Source organism: Hippocampus comes, unplaced genomic scaffold, assembly GCF_001891065.2.
Source record: "Hippocampus comes isolate QL1 unplaced genomic scaffold, H_comes_QL1_v1.1 scaffold22, whole genome shotgun sequence".
Lineage (NCBI taxonomy): Eukaryota > Metazoa > Chordata > Actinopteri > Syngnathiformes > Syngnathidae > Hippocampus > Hippocampus comes.
Genome location: NW_017806175.1, coordinates 3,569,905 through 3,592,709, shown reverse-complemented (window position 1 = coordinate 3,592,709; position 22,805 = coordinate 3,569,905). Strand labels below are relative to the sequence as shown.

At 40.6% G+C, this 22,805-nt stretch overlaps 1 protein-coding gene across 1 annotated transcript; it reads left to right on the top strand.

Annotated features, from left to right (window-relative positions):
- The first annotated feature begins 714 nt into the window (after window positions 1-714).
- plpp2b (phospholipid phosphatase 2b) lies at window positions 715-21,258 on the top strand. Its single transcript, XM_019897107.1, has 6 exons — window positions 715-1,157; window positions 11,920-12,071; window positions 12,148-12,410; window positions 12,906-12,963; window positions 15,224-15,400; window positions 17,658-21,258. The coding sequence occupies exons 1-6, from the start codon at window positions 1,100-1,102 to the stop codon at window positions 17,802-17,804; spliced, it is 855 nt and encodes a 284-aa protein (XP_019752666.1). The 5' UTR covers window positions 715-1,099; the 3' UTR covers window positions 17,805-21,258.
- The last annotated feature ends 1,547 nt before the right edge of the window (window positions 21,259-22,805 follow it).

Sequence of the window (22,805 nt, the reverse complement as noted above, 5' to 3'; positions counted from 1 at the left end):
ATGGGTTAAAAAAAAAAGGCTGGTGTATTGTCACCCATGAGAACTACTACACTAGACTTGGATCTAATACTGTGCACGTGATCAAAATGGACAAAACTGTTTTTTGCAATTAATTTGACAACTCTTTTTTGAATAAAGATATACACTTTTCAGTCATTTTTTTCAGAAGCGGAATGTGTATTAAAATGTAAGTAAAAGTGAAAGTAAAAATTGCATTCCTTCTTGCCCTCAAAGCAACTGCCTGCATTTGTCATTTAAAATATAAAGTATACTGAACTTAAAAGGACAATTACAGATCACAAAAACGCAATATAAATACTGTTAGATTCGCAACTCCACCTCTCTTTTTTTTTCAAAAATAAACCATAAAAAATGTTAATATTAAATATACAGCAAAGTGTGAGTTGAGAAAAATTGAATTCAATTAATTTCTCACTTCAATCGAAAACGTCTCCTTTTGTTGGGTTAACTTGTCCTGACGTCATCTTATTTTTCATGTGAAACGTATTCATAAAACAACAACCACCATTCAAAATGTGTTATGTATCAGCGAGTCCATTCTGTGACTAGTTATTACTTATTTGTAATTTAATTCTATTTTTATTATATTATTAGCAGCGCCCTCCTTCCGTCTTTTCTTCCTCAAGGAAGACAGGAAATAGGAAAATGGGAGGGAAAAGCGAGCATGATTAATGGGGAAGTAAAAGGGGAGGTGCCCAGTGTCGCCGTGTGGTTCTTCGGTGCGGTGCGGTGCCTTCCCACAGTGGCTTGGACTCGAAAGACGCGTGGATGCTCTGTGTGGACTCTTTCTTGAAATATTCCAGAACGCCAACAGGAGTCCTTCTATATTTTCCACTTAATATATTTTTTTACGACTTTTTTCACACTTTTTGACACAAACACGCGTTAGTGTTTGTGTACGCGCGTGCACGCGCACAGGTATTACGCGAGACTACCCCGGAAGAACCCGTAGTGCAGGTTACGTTTTTTGTTGTTATGTAGCAAAGCCCAGCATAATGGAGGTGTTTACGGGTACCTTTTGAGCTTGTTTCTTCATCTCAATGCGCCGAAAGTGAATTTGAAACGACGGCGAAGCAACATGAAGAGTGTGAAGAAGAAGCTGTACGTGCTTATGGACGTGCTGTGCGTGCTTGTTGGTGAGTCTCCCTCAAAACTCTCTTGACTATAGGACGACGTTTTACGATGTGTGTGTTGTGACAGTCACTGTGGAATGTTTTTAATTATAATGCACACACACGCGCACACGATGGTCCGGATTTGACTCGGCCATGGTAATGCTGGTTGACCATTCTTGTGTAAGTGATCTACTTTCCCCCAAACGATTCCTCCATTCTGCTCCTCACTAGAGTGGACAGAGCAGGAAGCTGGAATGTTTGTTTATGGAAATGTGATATTGCATTTTTCTTTGCCGAAAATCCCACCAGGAATGTTCCACTTCCAGCTTGAGCACTGCATAACTCTTCCAAAATATCCATTATTGTATTATATCTATAATTATGGCTGCAGTTGATGTGTTTCTGCTTTCAAACAAATCGCTGGGTACCCGTGAGCCGTAATTTGGAACTAAATAATTTATCAAAATAAATTATGTCGTATCATTAAAAACTAACAAACTGCATAACACGTACCAAGCCACTTATTCCTACCTATACCCTAACTTTGGACGAATGAAACGTTCTGATATGATTGGGAATTAAAATATAGTTTCACATACGTGCCTTCGTGCAGCTCTTCTTGCTCTCTCACACTCTTTTCTCAGAGTTGTACAGCCGAGGCAATCTAACATGCAAACTATTTGTCCCTGGAAAGCACATACCTCAGGTCAAAATTTTCCAACGTGGATCAATCACTTTGCAAAATATATGGGCGCCATATCTTTGCCAATGTTCAGTGCGATCTACTCAGTAATTGCCTTCCACCGGACTATCGCCAAACAGAATATAGTGTGAAATTGTTTCTGCTCGTGTTGTCTGTTTCTTAATTTAACTTGCTTTTTTTTTTTTTTTTTATGGGGCGGCGGGGCGGACATTATAGGGGGCTCAGAAAAGTTGCGAGGTTTTCCACACATGTGCTTTTGTACACCAGCTTCTCCTGTTCATGGACGATGGTTAAATAGTCCTTTCTCATAAACGCACCATGAATATTTAAGTTGAAAATTTCCCCCCAAAATAATTCCAACGATAGTTATGTTCAATTGCCGTTAGGTTTATGAGGGTGTCCTTGGATAAAATTTCGTCCCTGTACGAGGTCCCTGGACCCACCTCAACAGTTTTAGAACTACTGTGTTAGACCAGCTGTCGGAAAAGCAGAAGTGCTGCATTCTCGATGCCCAAGACAAATTTCCCATAAGAGACAAATACAGTATATTTTATCGATAAAAACACTTGACATTATAGTCACCGGCATTTTTCTGTTTTGCGCACTAACTCTGATGATCGTCCACTTCTGAATGATCTGTGTCCATACTTTATATTATTTATGTTGTGTTTTTTTTTCTTATCATATTTTTTTTTGTCTGTGTTTATACTTGGAATTTGACCGGAACCTGCCAAGGGCTTGCAAATGGAATCCAGCCGATTGCTATAATCTCTCCTATTTACATGCAAATGCTTTTTTATTGTGCACTGTCCATTTTTAAAATAAAAATAAAATAGATAAATCATGAAGCAGTGCACATATAGTGTATTTCTGAATAGAGATATTGGGGGCGATGAGGTCTAATGTAAACAAATTTCCAATATTTTTTTTTCACAGTTCTGACTGAGAAGAACGAAAAATAGTAGGAAAGTTTTAGTAAATAGCAAGGGGACACTGTGTAATTATATATTTGTCATTTTATGTGGCCCGCGAAAGCAGATCATGTGTGGCAAATTCCACGATGCTTTCTAAAATCTGTACTGAAATGTCAAATTGTCATATGTCATAAATAACACTGAGATCTTGCAATAAGTTTTTTGATCCTCTATTTACACTCACAATAAGTGAACAAGCAAACAAATAGTTGACTGATTTCAAAACGAGTAATTCATCAATTTGTTGTGTACAAGTCATAATACGATGTGATGATTAAACATTTATTCGGCCCTCTGAGGGGAAGACGTAACTCCAAAGTGGCCCGTGACAAAAATGAGTTTGACACCCCTGGTATGGAGTGTCGAGTAGACGTGCCACCTGATTGTGAACAAGCGCTACAGAAGACGGATGGATGGAGGGATGCACCAATTGAAGCGTCCAGTGGTTTTATTTTGGTTCTCACAATAGCTGTGTGTTACATAAATATCCGGCATCTGGTGTCCAGTTGGTCTGTTGCGGCATCCGGTCATCCAGTTGCTTCTGACCCTGCATGCCCCACCCCCTCACTCCATCATATAAACTGAAGTGAGGTTAACGGGGCTGCGCAATAAGGACTTGACAGAGCATGTAATTATACTGACCGTCGGCTCGTATGGGCACAAAATACTTTTCCGGTTTGGTTAGTAGTTTTGTTTGCATACGTTCTTTCACTGTAAAATATTTCCATTGTACTTTGTTAGTCATTCTCTGGGAATGTATTTTTTTTTTTGGAGCTCTAAATGTTCGCTTTTGCTGCATTTTGCTTTGTGAAGGGGAATTATAGAGTAGAAAAAAAAGTAGCACTTTCAATCTGGGAGTGATTTCCTTTGTGTCATTCATAGCAGGACCTGCCCTTGTCAAACAGCCTCACCGCTGAATGAATATGCCTTGACTGTCTCGTAGCTTTTTTCTTTCGTTGTTGGTGTTGCTGTTTTTTTTTAACTACAATGTTGCCATCTGTTGATTATTTTCTAATTGCATTTTTTTCCCTCTCGTTCTGAAACACCCTAAGATGCTGCCGAAGCCCTGGCTAATTAGGAAAGTAGTACAGTAATTAGTTCCAAGGGAACACAAAGTGTAGACGAGGTGCAACTTGCCTGAAAGACAAGCTTTGTGTGTCGGCGAGGAGCTCAATTTAGCCTGGATTGTTGGAAGTTACAGAGAGTCTTCATGTGCGTCATGCCGCTCGGTTTGTCCAGGGCGCTTGCTGGCCAGTTGAAGGAGGGAACTGTGTTGTGGCGTTTTATGGCTATTTGATAAAAACATGAAATCCAAGTATCTTTCCAACATGAATAATCTTCACCAGAAGGTGTGCGCACAATAAATAAATGAGGTTCAGTGGTACCTCTACTTAGGAACGTCTCTTCACACGAAATTTTCAAGTTACGAAACGCGTCAAGATACGAAAGGTAAAAATACAGTACGGGCTGTGAGTCACAGCTCTGAGTTTCCTAAATGCAACATACTTATAGCTGCTTTGCCATTGGCTATTACCTAGCACTTTCCTGGCATCCAATTGCCTAAAAGGGACCGTATGTGTCTGTGTGTGTAGATAGATAAAAAGATAGATGTGTGTCTATGCAGCATACTTGTCATTCGCCCCTCAGACCATGAGACGTTCCGATAGTTTTACGTAAATGTGAATCCCCAGAAAAAGTGTTCACCAGTCGGGCGATCGCTCACTATGCTGATGTTTGCCTTGGACATTTTCGAAGGATCGTTAAAAGCAGACAAAAGTCCTCTGATCAGTTCGTTTCCAAAACGTCAGGTAAAAAACACCTCTGAGAGTTGAACATGAATTAAAGAGGGCAAAAAAACGATCGACTCAGTTAAATGGCCACCATTTTTATTCTTTATTCTTTGTTTTTTGTTTTTTTTACATCATACACAACTCTCATTTATTGTGCAAAAATCTAATTGTAGCATGTCTATGTTACATATTTTGATGCATTTTTATGCTTTATAAAACGTCTAAATTTTGGAGGGGTCTGAAACGGATTAAGGCATTTACATGGAAAACGCGTCTCGACTTACAACATTTTCGAGTGAAGAAATTTCTTCCAGAACCAATTTCGCAATTATAGGTACCACTGTAGTTACTTTGCACTCAATTCTACTTATAAGTGTCTCACATGTTCAAAAAGTGTGGGGCGCCCCTACTGTAGAGTGTCCCCGCATCGAGGTGTCGGTTCGCAAGTGGCAATATCGGAGTTGAACTCACCCAGGGTAATGTTGTCATTTATTCAGCACAGTCGTGGGCGTGTCTTTCTTCATAAAAGAGACACAACATGTACACACCCACATTCCAAATGATTACACATGGAGTTGCACATCTTTTGTTGTGAATGCTGATCATGTCTCCTCCGTAAGCAGTATCGGTTTGTTAATTACTTCGACAGACTGTATTTTTCTCTCCCCAAAGCCCTTTAGCAATAAAATGCAAACATGTCCTCGTGTTATTATCATGTTATTGATGTTTTTCCTGGGAGGCCGGTGTGTTGGGAAAATAGCTCTTCCAGTGTTCTCAGGGAGTCTTCTTGGTGGGAACAGTTTTTCCTCAGGAGAGCAGCGTCATGGAAACGGAACACCCGCTTATTCCTTTGGGGCCCAGACGTCGTTTTAGTTTATTTTATTTTTTTCCCCTCACTCTTATATTTCCAATAGCGCACTCTCGTTTGGGTAGGAAGTACGAAGCCCTGGAAAGGGATTGGCATGCGATAATCAGACAGAGATGACCTCGCGGAGGACGGCTTGGCGAAGCCGAGCTGCTGACGTACGCCTCAATAATCAAGAAATAAGGTAGCAGAACTGGAGCAGTTTTCAGTTCGCATAGAAAGGCCGAACAAATGGGAATTAAGAGATGCAATATGTCGATGCAGTGATTGCACAATAATGCTGAGAAAGGAGGGTGTTTTTTTTTTTTTTTTTTTGTGGTTTTAGCACAGTGTTGGCTTAATAGCAGCATGATCCCGTGAGTCATATGGCAACACCACTGGGACAATCTACTCAGTGCAGTGCTCAGATGATCTTATTACTCAGCAAGCATCGCATTCATCAAAAATGGAAATGTTTATGGCTCTTTTAATTGCAATCTATTCCTTAACCCTTTCGTGCACTCTGTAACCTGATCACATGATAAACTGCCCACTGTAATGACCGCTGTCCCTGAAAGGGTTAAATACAACAAAATCTAACCTGTTGTATGGCATGCGGCTTCTTATCAATCCTGACAAAACATTTTATACTAAACAAAGCTGATTAATTATTATTATCATTAACTGTATTCAATATTGTGATGGTCGAATTAAAAGTAGTGATTGTGCGTTGTTGAATGCTGGCGATCACATTTTCCCTCTAATGTCAAACAGCAAAAGTAAGTCAAATTTCCCCAAATCATTAGCACAATAGCACACTGTAATGACCTGTTCAATCATTTTTGAACATTTTTGGAAAGTAAGAAAACAAAATTCAACAATTTCAGCACGAGTCCAGTTGCCTCGATATTACCTTTGCCAATTACTATGTCTTGGATGCCTGACAATCTACACAGGCCTAAAGAACAAAAACAATTTTTTTTGCAAGCGTACCATTCTTGGGAGAGGGAGTGGAGGGGTATTGTGACTCTGTAAATAATGCCCCAGGCCATTCTGCTCTCGGGCTGACAAAACGTTTCCGTCCTCCTCTCGCTAAGTTACTTTGAAGTCATTCATTTGCATTAATCAATGCTATTACTTACAAGCATGTTACATATTTATTTTCAGTCAGTCCAGCTTGTTGCGGCTGTGTTCCTAATCAAATGTCAGCACTCATCACCGTGGAAACGAGACAACACACAGACACGGCACGGCATTCAGGGCGTCGATGCTTTTAGTAGGTAGGAAGGCTGTTTATGCAAAACACTTGGATTGTCAGGGCCATACTGACAAGAAAAGGAAATTGTACGACCAATAAAGTAGTCTTTTTGTTGAATATTTAAAAAAAAATGTCAGACGAAGTAGAAATATGACAAGAATCATTTTTTTCCTAGATTTACAGTTTCAACAATTAATAAGACCATGTGAGACTTAGTCACACATTTGCACTTCGTCTCCTCGAGTTTGTGTTTTACAGTCGTTCCATTGATTCCTAAAATGTGCCCCCTTTTTTTTTGCTTTTTTTTTGCTTTTGATCACCGCCGAGGAATAATAAGACCACGGTTATGACAGCGTTGAGAGCTCCGACAAACACACACTTGACTTGTCACATGCTCACGGATCCACAAGGCAGCACAGTGTGTGCGTCTTACGGATCTTTGAAGTCACATTCATTCATTCTGGCTGACTTGAACTCCCTCTGTGGACTTTTATGGTTTGGGTTGAAAGCCGTGTGGCCCCGCTTCTTTCATTCCATCCCTCCAACCCAAACGCTTTTTTTTTTTTCAAGTAAACCCAGACGACTGATTGACTGGCAGCCCTCGGACGACCTCGTCACCACCCGCCACCTCCTTCTCACCCCCGCTGCTAAGCATGCGTGAATGATGGCCCAGGCGAAGCAGCGGGGATTAAAAATAAAAGAATGGGCAGCAGCAGGATTTGGTGTGACTGTTGGAAGTTGGGCGTTCCTCCACTCAATAGGAATTCCAGAGGCCAGCAGTTAAGGCTCAGCACATACCTTCCCCCTGAGTCAGGGCGGCTCGGCCTGAGACTGTCAGAGAAGTGGCGGGGGTCAGGTTGTTTTGTTGCGCCACGTCACCTTTCGAATGTTTGCTCATGCTTTACCTTACGACATGCATGCGTGCATGCGTGCTGGAATCAAGGGCAAACCGTGGAGGGGGCTTGACACACAGCACATGTTACCCTTTTGCAACAAAAAATAGATGATGTGAGATAGATGTACAGTATATACATACAGGGTCAGGCAAAACGATCTGACACATTTGTAGGTTAAATAAAAGGCGAATAAAGTAAAGAAACAAAAAATTGCTTTTATTTTCGAAAAGTACATCTAATGTCGTTCTGTTTCATTATGTTTTAAAAATTCAATCGGTCAAATGGGATCCATTATTGTCCGCACGCTTTTGAAGGCGTTCACGAAAGTTGTCTAACAATATTCCTTTTTGGTCTGAGAAAAGTCTGTAGCATCTCACAATAGCTACAAAGAAGTACAGACCCCATATACAAAAAAAATGGCATTTTATATACTTTTCGAAAATAAAAACACTTTTTTGTTTCTTTACTTTATTTGCCTTTTATTTAACCTGCAAATGTGTCAGATCATTTTGCCTGACCCTGTACGTGTGTGTGCTGTATTTTGGGGACGATAAATACATATCAATGTAACGCGATCTCTGGAGGCTGTGACAAGTAGGACGACAGCGGGGAAAGAAAATGACTCGTCCCTCTCATTGACATCCTCCACTCTGTTTTTATCCCGTTCATTCCACCCCCACCCCTCCCCGGCCATCCGCCTCCCTGTTATTGTCTTGTGTGCAGCAGCAGCATCCTCCCACACACTTCTCGCTCATGTAAATATAGAGACGGCTCCATTTAGAACGCACATGTGCAATTACGCCGGACCTTGGGGACCGCAGTGACACGGCGCAGCCTGGATGTTTATTCCCACTTCCATCTGGACTTCCCGTCAAAGTGCCTCACACCTACTCGTCCAACCTGCTGCACCTGCACGATCATACCGAGGATTGTCGATTCTCCCTCAATTTCCACCCCCCCCCCAAAAAAAAGCAGCTGTTGTTTTAATTGGTTCCATCGCTACACATATTTTCAAGCCATGTTGAGAGAGGTGTTACTTCAAGGTCACATGCGTGGGAACGCTCTTTGCGCCAACTCTTATATTCCCGGCACCCGGCAGGGAGAAGGTCACACGCAGCGACCATGCGGGACATGCCAAGCCCATAACGAAGTTATTTTTCTGGTTGGTGGTGAGGCAAAAACTTGCTGACATTGTCATGAAAAATGTGCATGTCATGCCAATCACGCAAAATAACAAAACTCAAGCGCAGAATAAAGCGTCAAAAATCCCCACAGTGGCCTTTCTGCGATTTTAAAGAACTTGGATTGAATTAGCCCGGACGGAAGTGGTTTGACGCACACAGCACTCAATTTCAGTCAGGACAAGGCTGGGTGAACATTTGCTTTGGAGGACGTCACCACAAGTCTCCATTAAGACCACAAAACATTTCTAGATTTGTTGCTCATCATATTTGTTTAAATACAGCACCTTATCTGCTAAAAAACAAACAAACAAACAAAAACCTCATTTGTGATCTCGATCTGGGTATTTTTGTGCTCTTTCTTACACACTTGAAGATGCTGCCCAGCAGCCCAGCTCCTTCTAAGGTGCCATGTTGGTGGAAAAATTGTCAGGAATAGCCTATGAGAACAGCTGAACTTTATTTGGGGTTGAGCAATTTTAATTGAGTCATTTTATTCTCGTATGACCATTTTTATATGGACTTTATTCGTGTATTGTAAGCCTTTTTCCTCAAGTACTTAACATTGCTACTCTCGTGCAATATTCTGACTTGATTCATACAACTACCCGCCCCCCCAACCACAAGCATCAAAATCCAGTACAAAATGAGTCTGCCTTTATCCAGGAAGGAAAGCCTTATCCCAACATCCTGCACCTTCCAACAGACCTCCCGTTTGCAGGAGATTAGCCTGGCCGCATTCCAGGCGACCCGCCCGTAGAATCCAGCTGTCCCATCCCGAGAGACGATTCTCCCTTTTCTGTCCGAAATCAAATCAATCCACGCTGTCATCAAGATGTCTGAGTTAAGCTTCCAATGAGACCAAGGGCTCGCTCTTTAAGTGGTGTCGCTCAGTCTTGTGGGTTTGTCTCGTGGTCTCTCGCAGGCCCAGTTTGTCTACAGACGGGTCTATTTTTTGACCCGCCGGCGCTCGGTGGCTGCTCGTGCTTTTCAGCAGTTTGGTTGAGTACACTCACGTCCGGCGACCGATGTGCAACGTTGGCATCAAGACTCATGAATAAGAAGAAAGTAGGTTTGGAATAGCTGTCCACTCCGTAATGAAGTTCATCGTTGCTGCGATGCATTTAACAGAAAACACATGAAACCACTTTTTTTAGGTGTCATCATAACTCATGCATGAAATAAAAGTGATGTTTACAACGCTCTAAAAAAAAGCAAATAAACAGCTTTGGCCAACTTTTTCGTACGCACCTTTGAATAAATGATGTGTTAAAACAGTTGAGTTTAAAGCCAAACACTCCACATTAGTGTTGGCTGATGTCATATTTTGACACAGACAGTCCTAGAGTCAGCAGTCTGGAAATATCTGAAGTCATATTTGGAAGTAGGTGGACATGAAATATCGTTGGAAGCAAAAGCGTGCTGCTCTGGTATCATTTTTATGATATCCCACCAACACCCCCACTCTGCCTTCTCGCTAGCCAGCTGGAGACAGAGGATGCTGGGGGGAGGGAGTGGGGAGGTGGGGGTTGCCATCCAAAAGCTACAGTGTTAAATCCCTGGCGTTTCCCCGCTGTGTACTGTATATTGTGCCACAAACAGGAAGCTGGCAATGCTATAGCAAACATTTACAGAAAAAGGAGACGACTGATGGGTGCAGTCGATGTACGCTTGGCCATTTCTTGTGGCTGCTGATGAGGGGGGAAAAAGCTTACATGGATGCTAATCATCCAAAAAGGCAGCAAAATAAATGTCAAAATTGGAAATGTGTGGTGCCTTGAGATCAGCGTGACCCGGCTTGAACGTTTACTATCAAACCAAACGTAAAACATTGAGAATTATTATTCGTTCTCATTACAAACCGCCCAACTTTGCCTGTGGAATATCCGCTCTTCATGCTAACGCACAACGCAAAGCGCCATAAGCTAGCGACTAGCATCGTTGTTATTTCACAATGCCCCCCCCCCCCGACCCCCAAACACTTTGGAGACTAACTTTCCGGTCCTCTTTGTCTTAGTGAAATTGCAAAACTGGAATGTGCTTTTGGAATATTGACTCCAAGCAGAATTTTCGTAGAAAATAAAATAAATGCCACATCTATGCCTTATTATTTACTAAGGTAAGATTCAACGTTATTCTTTTTTCCAAAATCCCGAATTATGCTGCTCTCAGAATGTATTTTCTCATCTGTACGAAATTACTGCGTACTCCCAGTACTTGCCCTTAAAAAGCATTTTGTGCCCGCTGTCTGCGAATCACGCTCTTTAAATCCCCTTCACTGACTTTATGTCTGACTTGTCGAGCAAGAGTGATGCATCAAGGTAAAAACTCTGGGGGTTGTCTGCCTTGTTGGGCTGAAGTGCATCGCTTCAAGGTTGCCCGGTGACATGATCCTATAAAGGACTTATTGTCTTGCTCCCCTTAGCACACACAAAGCTTGTGTTTTGCTCTTTAGGTCTTGATAATGTCCGAGGGACACTCATGCTGCTTGTTGCGGCTGTGTTCCTAATCAAATGTCAGCACTCATCACCGTGGAAACGAGACAACACACAGACACGGCACGGCATTCAGGGCGTCGATGCTTTTAGTAGGTAGGAAGGCTGTTTATGCAAAACACTTGGATTTTCAGGGCCATACTGACAAGAAAAGGAAATTGTACGACCAATAAAGTAGTCTTTTTGTTTAATATTTTTAAAAAATGTCAAACGAAGTAGAAATATGACAAGAATCATTTTTTTCTTGTATTATTGTGACTTACTTCACATCCTTCCATGCCATTTGATCATATTCAAGAAAAAAAAATGCTTTTTGTGACATTATTTTGAATACCTGTACTGTTTTTGTGATCTATTTTTCTCAAAAGAATAAAACCATTCTTGTGATATTGCTCCTAATTTACTTCTTCGTGTAATATTTACATGTACACGTTTCTCACAATATTATGTTTAATTGTAAATATGCCTTTAACTTTATATTTGGCTTTTAGTGTGATGATGTGATTGCAAATCTTCCGGTGGTTATCTTATCAATAAGTTTTGGGCACATATCACTCATCTCTTTTCTGCCGAGGTCATGTTCAGAACTCTTCTCCAGTTTGACTCTAACAGTTGCTATTTTTTCATTTTATTTTCTTAAAGCGGCACTACCCTTCATCATCATGACCATCGTCTTCAAACCTTACCAGAGGGGCGTGTACTGCGACGACGAAAGCATCAAGTACCCGCTCAAAGCGGACACCATCACCCACAGCATGCTGGCCGCCGTCACCATCTCCTGCACAGTCGTCATTGTACGTTTTTCAGCTCCAAATGCTTTTGTTCTTCCCGTCGACTGCCGACAACCCGCTCTCACTCTCGTTTCCTCAGATCTCATCCGGAGAAGCGTATCTGGTGTACAGCAAAAGGATTTACTCCAATTCCGACTTCAACCAGTACGTGGCCGCCCTCTACAAGGTTGTGGGCACCTTCCTGTTTGGAGCCGCGGTTAGCCAGTCGCTAACTGACCTGGCCAAGTTCACCATCGGCCGGCCTAGGCCTAACTTCATGGCCGTGTGCGCCCCTAAAGTGTGCACGGGCTACATGCAGATAATCAACTGCACGGGCAATCCTCAGGATGTCACAGAGTCCAGGTAGGATGCCAACAAGTAGGTAGAGATAATTATTCTTCCGCCATATTAATCAACATTTTGATGGCCAGCCCATACTCTGCTGCCAGGTTCGTCCTTTTGACGTTTTGATCACTGGACTGACCCTAAAGAAACAGAAATGAAAACCAGTTTCACTTCTTACGAAAACTTGAAATTTGGTACGCATGGCTTTAATGAGCAGACCCACAAAAAAAGTCTCAAGAAGCCATACCGAGAAGCCGTTTTAGGATCATTTTGAGATCTTGAGATTTAAAAAAAAAAAATCAGCCCCTGATGCCAGTTTTGTTCAACAGCATGAATTTTGATCGGCATGTCTATCAAGAGTAGCCCCACAAAAAAAGTGTCAAGAACGCATGCCCACAAAGACGTGGAAAGTCTGCCATTTTGGGTCAAATGGTGGCTTCAAACCAAAATAACTGCGAGACCAAATTGATTAAAAAAAAAAAATGTTCATATGATTCTTTCGTCTGTTTTCAGGTTGTCCTTCTACTCGGGTCACTCGTCTTTCGGCATGTACTGCATGCTCTTCCTCGCGGTAAGCAACATGAATGACACACTTGAATAATCTCCTTTAAAAGCGCATTTAAGTGCTTACAACATTGACGTTTTTTTTTTTTCAATCTGTCACATCTGTTTTTTTTTTTAATTTAATAAATGAATTGAATTTAGTTTAAAAAATAAATAAAAATGAACCAAATGAAAACTCAAGAACTATTATCACGTCCACTTGTATTCCCCCCAACCCCAGTGGTACCTAAATACAGTGGTACCTTGACCTAATTATCTGTTATTACAATACAGTGATGTTTTTTGCATTAACAAAATGCAAGCAACTTTTTTTTTTCTGGCGAGGGAAATGGGGGTTGATAATTGACATTTCAACAGAGAATAGTGGACGAATTAAACTCACAAGTCAAGGTACAACTCTTACAGTATGTCATTAACCACCGCTGTAAGATTCTGGAAACGCTTCAAAGATCAATCTTCAAACGTACATGACCCCTGACAAACTTGTGACGAATACCACTCGTGTATTTGATGGCAATCTCCATGTGATGCGATATGGTTCACATGATCACACCTAATAGTCCCCAGATGGCGCGTTCGGCAGACCTACGCACCTTACGCTCATCGAGGCCCAAAAGCCTTTTAAGGGCTTTTCTTTTTTTTTTTTTTTTTTTTTACATGGCAACAAGTTGAGTGGAAAAATGTGCAAGTTGTCAGCAATGACCGGCTTGCTTCCTTCCCGGCAGAGACGTGATGTTCCACTTGATTAGCCTTGGCATTATCCCTCACACATTAGCACACGCACACACAAACTGTAGGTGCGTACATGCGGACATACACACATGGACACACACACACACACACACACACGGACACAAGCCTACACGCATACAAACACAGGCGGACATAAACCCACTGATAGACACACACACACACACACACACACACACACACGCGCGCGCGCGCGTCCCGACAGGCACAGACAGACAGACGGCAGACATGCAGAGCAGCGCAATAGGAGGCCAAGCAAAGCAGCAGAGACCTTGTCCTTGCATTCACAGTGCTTCAATCCACACTAATAATAGTGTCCAGTGTTCTTTATCAATAGTGAGGCTGGACTTTTTGCCTGTGGACGTATGGAGGTGCCATGCCAAGTTTTGCACATTTACCGGCAGTCTTAATTCTGGAGAGCTGCCAGCTTCAGATTTTTTTTCCCTCCCCCATTATTGCAACAAAATGAAAGAAAAAAAATCATGGCTCAGACACAATTATTACTCTGTTTATTCAAAATGTTGAAGTGTGGCTCCATGTAGTGTAGTCCTATTTACTGTTTATGCAATAATTGACACGACTACAGTAAGGTTAGCCAACATGCATGATTTAAATTAATTCAATGACAAATGCAGTTTAAATAATTTATAATAAAAAAAGCACAAAATATCTGTATGATTCATGACTGTATCTCAAATATAAAATACGAATGTGTACGTTTAAATCAAATTTTTTAAATGATTTTAAAAAAGTATACAAATGAAATTAATGAAAATATAAAATACAACTGAATTAGAATGCTCATAATTTTTATATGTATTATACTCTTAGTAAACAAATTTGAATATAAAATTATAAATTAATTAAAATACAAATAAATGAAGTTGAAAAACATTTTTTAAAGCACGATATTTCAAATCCAAAATACAAATAAAAGAATAAAATACAAGTCATGGAAAAGAAAACATGCATGACGAAACCATTAAAACACCAACAAAAGAGTGTATGGAAAGAATATATTCATGAAAAATAAAATGAAATTAAATTAAGAAATTTACAATAATTTTCTGGATTAAAAAAATGAATATGGTTCAACTACAAATAAAAAACGTACACAAATGTAAACTAAAGTTCAATAATTTCAAATGTAATTAAATTAGGTTCAACCACAATTAAAAATTATTCAAACTATAGAAATAAATCATTTTAAATAAAGGTGTTACCATGTTGGTTAGCTCTATTCCTACAATTATTTTTGCATTTGCATATTTTGCATCGATTATCAAGACATAATTGTAAGTGCGCAGCGCCTACACGTCTCGGCTGCTTTTTCTGGCTGTAAATCGCTTTTCCGACATTGTCACTGCCAGTAACCGCCGAGTTGGTCCACCGAGGCAACACATGACTTCAGAAGACTAACAACCATGCGTTGATTTTTCAGTATTAGTCTCTTCGTAATAGCTGATCGCGGTCGGCCGACTAACTCCAATTTGCTGTCCCCACCCCCTTTCCCGCAGCTGTACGTGCAGGCCCGGCTGGTGGCCAAGTGGGCGCGACTCCTGCGGCCCACCGTGCAGTTCTTCCTGGTGGCCTTCGCCGTCTACGTAGGCTACACGCGCGTCTCCGATTACAAGCACCACTGGAGCGACGTGCTGGTGGGGCTGCTGCAGGGGGCGCTCGTCGCCATGCTCAACGTTAGTATGCAACATAATGTCGATAATGACATCTGTTTATGGGTGTGTCATGGGTGTACTGCTTGCTTGTATGTACAGTGGACCCATGCATACTCGTATGGTACCTGCAAACTCACCTATTCGCAGATTTTGAAGAGCTATGAAAAAATGTTTTTCATTTTTCTTTCCATTGCAAAGGGCTCTCTTGCATAAAAGTGACTATTCATGGCAAGCGAAAACTGCTAACGAAGAAACCAGCATAAAGTGCAAAAATTATTATTTTTTTTTCACAAAAATCAACTCACTCAAAAATGTTATTTTGTTGAAGTACTATGTCCTGCATGTCATTCCAAAGCCGCAAAAAAAAAAAAAAATTATTAGGCCTACTCACATTGTATTACAGCGCAGCATAAGACCCAATGTAAGCACAGCTATTAGACATCTCTGCCATCTAGTGGTAATTGGAGATATTACAACTTCAAAATACATCCCACCACGGTTTGGCACCCGGCCGGGATTTCTCATATTCACAGATTTTTTTTTTTATTGTTTTCCAGGATTTTTCCCGTTTCCCTCCCTTGAGATGTTTTTAGGATTTGTCAAAAAAAAAAAAAGAAGAAGAATTAATTAAGGGGCCACTCAGAGTGCAGCCCGCGAGGCACCATATCTGTTCTAGTAAATCAGGAGGGGGGCGGGGGGGGCATATTGGAGTGATATCGTGAATTGCAGTGATGTGCTGTGATGTACTGAGTCCGCCGTCATTTTCTTTCACTGCCCTTTTCGAATTTTTTTAGTTAAAAGTGCCACATTTGCTTTTAATATCAGTTTAGTTTAAAGATGTGATGAAAATATCAGCCATCGTTCCAGAAAAAGCAAAACTTTGGGAGGGGTTGTCCACATCAAACCGTGTTTAACACATTTCTCACCACAGGAATATGTTGGCTTCATTTCTGCTTACAGTGATATTTCATCTAGACGGGAAGTGAGCAGGGATAGAAATGTGACTTGATACACGCACACCCGCGCACCCTCGACCGAATCCTCAAACTATTCTTCTCACTTCATCCAGCTAGAACTTTTTATTGTTTGGAATGAGACTCAGCACCATCTTGTGGAAATTACCAGAGTGTTTGTGTTTGATGGTGAAGGTCATAACTGAAGAAAAAAAATAAAACTAAATTTAAAAAAATACATCGAAGATAATGAAAAATACATTCAACAAGAAAATGAACAGTGTGGATAAAAGGTGTGAATTTTACGAAAAGGAATCTGTAATTTTCTGAAAGCAAGTCGGAGCATTACAAGAAAAAAAGATTGAAATTTTACATTATAAATAGGAGTAAACAAAATCAACTAAAAACACACACAAAAAGTTACAAGTTAGGAAGAAAATGTAATTTTCCAAGAAATACTGCAGTTCTGTAAACAAAATGTATTTTTCTTTTAATGGTGAAAAGTTTCAATGTTTTGAGAATGAAGTTTGTGTAAGTAGGTTTTCTGAAAATAAATTTGCACTATTACAGGAAAAAAATGCTGCATAAAAAAAGTCGCGGGAAGAAATTTTAAGTTTCATGTGGAAAAGTTACCATTTTACAAAAAACTTTTTTTTTGGGGGGATAAAAAACAAGAATTTATTAGCAATGTAATTTTGCATGAAATCTCAGAATTTTGGAAGACAAGTTGAAATATCTTAAAAATTTACTTTTTTTTCAATGACTAAAATCACTATATACTGTATATCTGTATTTTATTTTTCCTATTTTTATTACTATAGTATAGTACGTTTTTTTTTCTTGTCTTAAATGTAGAAAAAAAAACACTTGGCACTTAACCAGAATGTATGTGCGTGTGCACACATCAGTTAAATGGTTTGAAAATGAGAGTTCACCTTTGACCTTCATGGTGCTGCATGCAATTAGATTCTCTCCTGGGCCTTGCGCTTTACGACCGCTGCTTTCTGTATGCGTGTGTGTGTTCCCCTCAGGTGTGCATGTGCTTTAACGTCTGCGCAGGGAGCGCAGCGCGCCAGACACACTTGATCACACTTTGATCACATTTTACTAGCTTGCCCTCCTCACTCATACTTTTTTCCGCAAGATATTTTAAGAAATAAAAGGATGAAGAAATAATTTTGCAAGAAATGAGAAAAAAAAGAATTACAAGGGGAAATGTGCTAAAACTAGCGAGAAATAATGTTATGGCAGATGGAAGATGTCGGATGACATGATTATTGTTGTTTGCGGTGAGTCCAAATGTTTCCCTCCGCTCTGCGTCACAGGTGCGCTTTGTGTCGGACTTTTTCAAGAAGCGTCCGCCGTGCCGCGCCAAGCCCGAGTGCGCCGACAGCGAGGAGCCCGAAAGGAAGCCCAGCCTTCAATTTGTCGACTCAGAGCACACCAACCATTACAACTGTCATCCGGTGTGACCACGCTCGCCGCCAATCACACGGTACCAAACCCCCCCCCCCCCACCGACACCCCCCCACTTCATCCGGCGGGCGTGTCGTCTTCCCGTTTTGAGTCAACCACTCACCTCCCATCTGCTTCTCACTACCACTAGACTGAGCGAGAGGGTTCGTCCTCTCCGAAACGCCTCCTCGTCCTCTTGGAGGCAGTGTCCAAAACGCACGCGCCGCCGGTTCGCGTTGAAGGCAAAGACTCGGAAATGATGTGGCGGCGCAACGCCGGCTGAGCAATCGCTGACGACAAGCTCGTGTTCGTTCACTCGTTCTCATTTCGGCTTTTTGTACCGATGTCGCTTTTGTCGTGCGTCGGTGTGGATTCTCTTCGAGGCGCACCACTACTACCGCTTGAGCTTTCCTCATCAGATCCTTCTTGAGGCACGCCCGCGCAATCCAGAAAAAGACAAATTCTGCCTGAAACACAATCGTGCAGTTGGAGTATTAGGGGGAACAAAAAGCACGGCGGGGCCACTCAATTTTGAGATTTGAAAACAAATAGCTGAAGCTGAAAGAGAAAGTGTTAGCATTAGCATATGCTCCCTCTTACGTGTTCCAGTTTAGGGGTGAGTGGTATCATTTTGAACATGTTTTGTATTTTACAAGAAAAGATGCAAAATTGCAAGAAAAAAAGCTGAATATTTTGATGGTTGTTGTTGTAATGTTGCTTTTTGAGGGGGGGAAATGTTATATAAGAATTCGAGGCGTAACAAAAATTGATGTGAATCACACCATCAAATTGAATCATTCTTTAAAATGTGCCACCCTTGAATCAAATACCACCCCAACATATGTAAAAAAAGATCGTCTTTTATTGGTGAGATGCACACCCCTAAATTTTCATCGGACATTCTTTTATCATACTTTAGTCATACTTTTAAAATAAGTTGAAATTTGATGGAGAGAAAAAAATAAGAAAATGACTTGAATTCAATAAAAGTCAGAAATTTGCAAGAAAAATTTGAGTGCAAGGAAAAGTAGCTATTTTGCAATCATGTCATTCTAATTTCAAAACGCTGAATTTCCCTAAGTATGCATGTAAAAAAAAATTGTGTCACTCCAAGTATTGGACTAATCGATCTATTCCACACAATTCCTGATGCACGATTGATCTGTGTTGCGCTCTCATCTTATTTAGCCCCTTTTTTTGCATTATTGCAATTGTAAAGGCAGGCTTGTCCATTCGGCTCTATCAGTAGAGTGTGTGTGTGTGTGTGTGTGTGTGTGTGTGTGTGTGTGTGTGTGTGTGTGTGTGTGTGTGTGTGTGTGTGTGCGCAGTTGACGATCTTTTTCTACTCTGTGACTTGTGGGTGTCACGTGAGTGAGGAAGGACTGCAGTGTAGATTTGTAAAGCTATGTGCATATACCACTACCATGTTGCCCAATTTTAAAAAAAATCATTTTATCATCAAATGTAAGGATGAGACACGTTTTTTTTTTTTTAAAAGGAAAACTGCCTTAATTTATTGAAAACCTTCTTTCTATTTTTATTGTGCAATCACCCTGCTTGCCACTTTGAGCTGTACACGCTCTATCATATGAATGCGAGAAAGAGAGAGAGGGAGAGACGGATAGATAGAGATATATCGATAAATAATTGTAATTTTCACGTAATTGTGTTCGTGTAGAGCAAGGGTGGGTAAACTTGTGCTCAAGGGGCCACATTTGATTTGGAACACAGACAGATGGGCCGATGTGAAGATGTGGTTAAAAAAATAAATTCATGTGTACCATACCATATTTTGACTACCGTTCGAGAATGTTTCAGGTCACTTGGGAAATATCCTTTATTTTTGAAAGAATTGCACGAATGTATAATAAGTGTTGCCTCAAGTTAAATTTATATTTTTAAATAATAATAATAATAAAAATCATCTGTTCACATTAAAATGAATGTATATCTCATTCATTTGTTCCAGCACTTCCAAAACCGGCAACAAAAAGGTTTTCTTTTTATTAGAAAAATAGTATTTTACTTTCTTAAAACATATAGTGATAACATTTAACACGAGTAGACTGTAAATTATTCAACAATTTGTGCATCATGATAATCCAATGGGCATTGTGCTGCTCCTTCTGGTGGGCACATTCCATCAGAACTAAGATGCAATAATTTGGCATTTTTGGTAGTCGATAAGATGGCGGCAAAGCACTTTTTTGTATTCAATCATGCTTCCGGGCATGACAACATGAAGTTTCTCCCCCTCGTTGTTGTTGAACAAAGTTGCTTGGCACTAAGGTGCCACCAGATGGCACCAAAGCTGTTCTTTTGTATTTGGCATGGCTTTAGCCTATGCACAAAAACTGACTAAAAATCACTGAAAAAGGAAAAATTGTGAATGCCGAATGTGGGGTTCACTGTCTGGAAACATTTTTCTGTTCCAAAGTTTGAGTCATTAAAACTGTTATTATATTATGAATAAAATAACTTTTTAGGGGATCCCTTAAATACTTGCAAGTGCAAAGATATGAATTACAGGCAGAACATTTGACTGTTTTACAATACTTTGTCTTATAACATTTGTTTAATATTACACCTGAAATAAAAATCAGCAAAAAATTGGCCGGTATTTTTTTTTCCTCTAGTTATGTTGTAATGTGCTAATCAGTGAAGAAAAATAACCTCTGATTTCTGCTGATTTTAAAAGAGCTAACTGGCCAATGCGGTGGGCCATCGTTGTCAATATAGTAAAAACTGAACAAATAAATACATTTTAAAAAGTTTTTCTTTCAAAGTATAAGACCCTAAATTTTATGTTTTTTTTTAAACATACAAAAGATATATCTTCATTTGTTTTATTCTCAATTTAATTCTAATTCTGAGAAATTAACTATTTTTTAATACAACATATACAAATTTGTTTTTTATTTTACCAATATTTGAACTTATATACAATAAAACAACTCACCATTTCTTAATGTAATAAAATAAATTTTAATACCCCAATTTTAGTGAAAAAGAGATCCAAATTAATGTACAAAATATCCCAGGACTCTTGATCGAGATCACCCCAATGTGGCCCCCAAGCCGTATTTTGCCCACCCATGTTGTCGCAATCTCAGTTTCCAAATGTAAGCCAGATGCCTCTGCGGGACAAAATGGCCACCGTAGTGAACACTCACATGTACAGCTCTGTTCTTATGAAGCCAAGGAATGAAGGGTAGTTACGCCATACAACGAAGGGCCAGACGAAGACCTGAAACGTGGCCGCTAATCATGTCAAATAGACAAAAAAGCACAAAGAGCTGCTCCAGATGAAGTGTTGTGTGAGACCCAGACTCCTCGCCAATGTTCTCAGCCTCTCATGTTTTATCCGTGTGTGCCTTCAAAAGGTGCTATTGAGTGTGTGTCACCATGTAATTAGAAACTCTATGTTGTGATTGTGTGTACATTTTGGAATAAACATGTAATCTGCATTCACTTATGTTATTTCTCTATTTCTTAACAAAAATGATCCGAATTTGGGCATGACGCCCTGCAGTGACAACGTAGCCTGTATGACTGCAATATTTAACAACCGGGTTGAAAACTACACCGAATATTCTGGAATATTCTGTACCTCACCGTTGTTCCCGCGGAGAGCTTTGAAATCCGCGGCAAAGTCTGCCAATCATGCCGCCAAAGATGAATCCACTGGTTTTCATCAAATATCAAGAGGCAGCCATTTTGAATCTCTATCGCCCTCTGTTAAGAAGACAAATCCACCGGCTTTCATTGACTCTCAAGAGGCAGCCATTTTGAGGTTTCTATCGCCCTCTGCTGTCAGCGAGCCCAATGGCACTTTGACTTAAATTTTTCGTCGACAGTAGAGGGCGATAGAATCTCAAAATGGCCGCCCAGTTCCCCTTCAACCAGAAAGCTGCACTTAAACCAGTGAGGGCACATAGAACACATTTCAAAGAAAAAAAAATCCCCTTCAAGTGACCAAAATCTGCTTCCTTTCCTCATAAATGGCTGCAAATGATGAAAAGCAAAGTTGAATGAAGCTTCGTCTCTGAATCTGCCCTCCAAATCCTTCCTGAAGTACTACACTTGATAACAGCAGAGAAAGAAGACGGTGAAATGGAGCAGCCTTGGTCCAGCATTTCCCTGCCCTTGGCCTTGCGTGTCGCGGTGTGATTTATGTATTTACACTAGCGCGCCATTTCCCTCGCTTCACATCTTTCCATCTTGCCGTTGTGAGTCCTTTATGGATGGCAGAGGGAGAGGAAGAAAAACACTCGTGGAGCAGTGAGGTAAACGACACTGGGGTATGTCGCTCACAGGGTTCAAGGTCGGGGCGAGGCCGTACATCCAGTCCCCCTCCAAAAGTATTGGAATGACAAGGTCAGTTCTGTTGTTTTTATTTTATGCTGAAGTCATTTGGGTTTCCAGAGATGAATATGAGACAAAAGATCGGAATTCCAGCTTTTATTTCACGGAATTTCACATGTGTTCAACGACTCAGAACAGAGCATCTTTTGTTTGAAGCCACCCACTTTTCAAGTGAACAAAAGTATCGGAAACATTTCATATTTGATGGCATAACCCTCACTTGCAATAACTGCATCAAGTCTGCAACCCATTGACTTCATCAGACTGTTGCATTCTGCATTTGAAATGCTTTTCCAAGCCTTGACTGCAGCCTCTTTCAGTTCCTGTTTGTTTTTGGAGGTTTCTCCCTTCAGTCTCCTTTTCAGGAGGTGAAATGGATGCTCTATTGGGTTAAGATCCGGTGCTTGACTTTGCTCGTCTAACGCCTTCCAGTTTTGCCCCCCGATGAAGTCCTGTTATGTTGGGACTGTGTTTTGGGTATTTGTCTTGTCACATGTTTGGATGTTTTTTTCTGAAAATTGCCACTCCAGAATTTATTCTGCTGCTACTATCACGAGTTAAAAGCTGTTATGCTTTATTTTTGCGTTTGAGGGCCTGTAGAACAGACTGTGAAAGCCTCCGGGCAGCCGTCTTTTTCTTTGACCCGGCCTGGC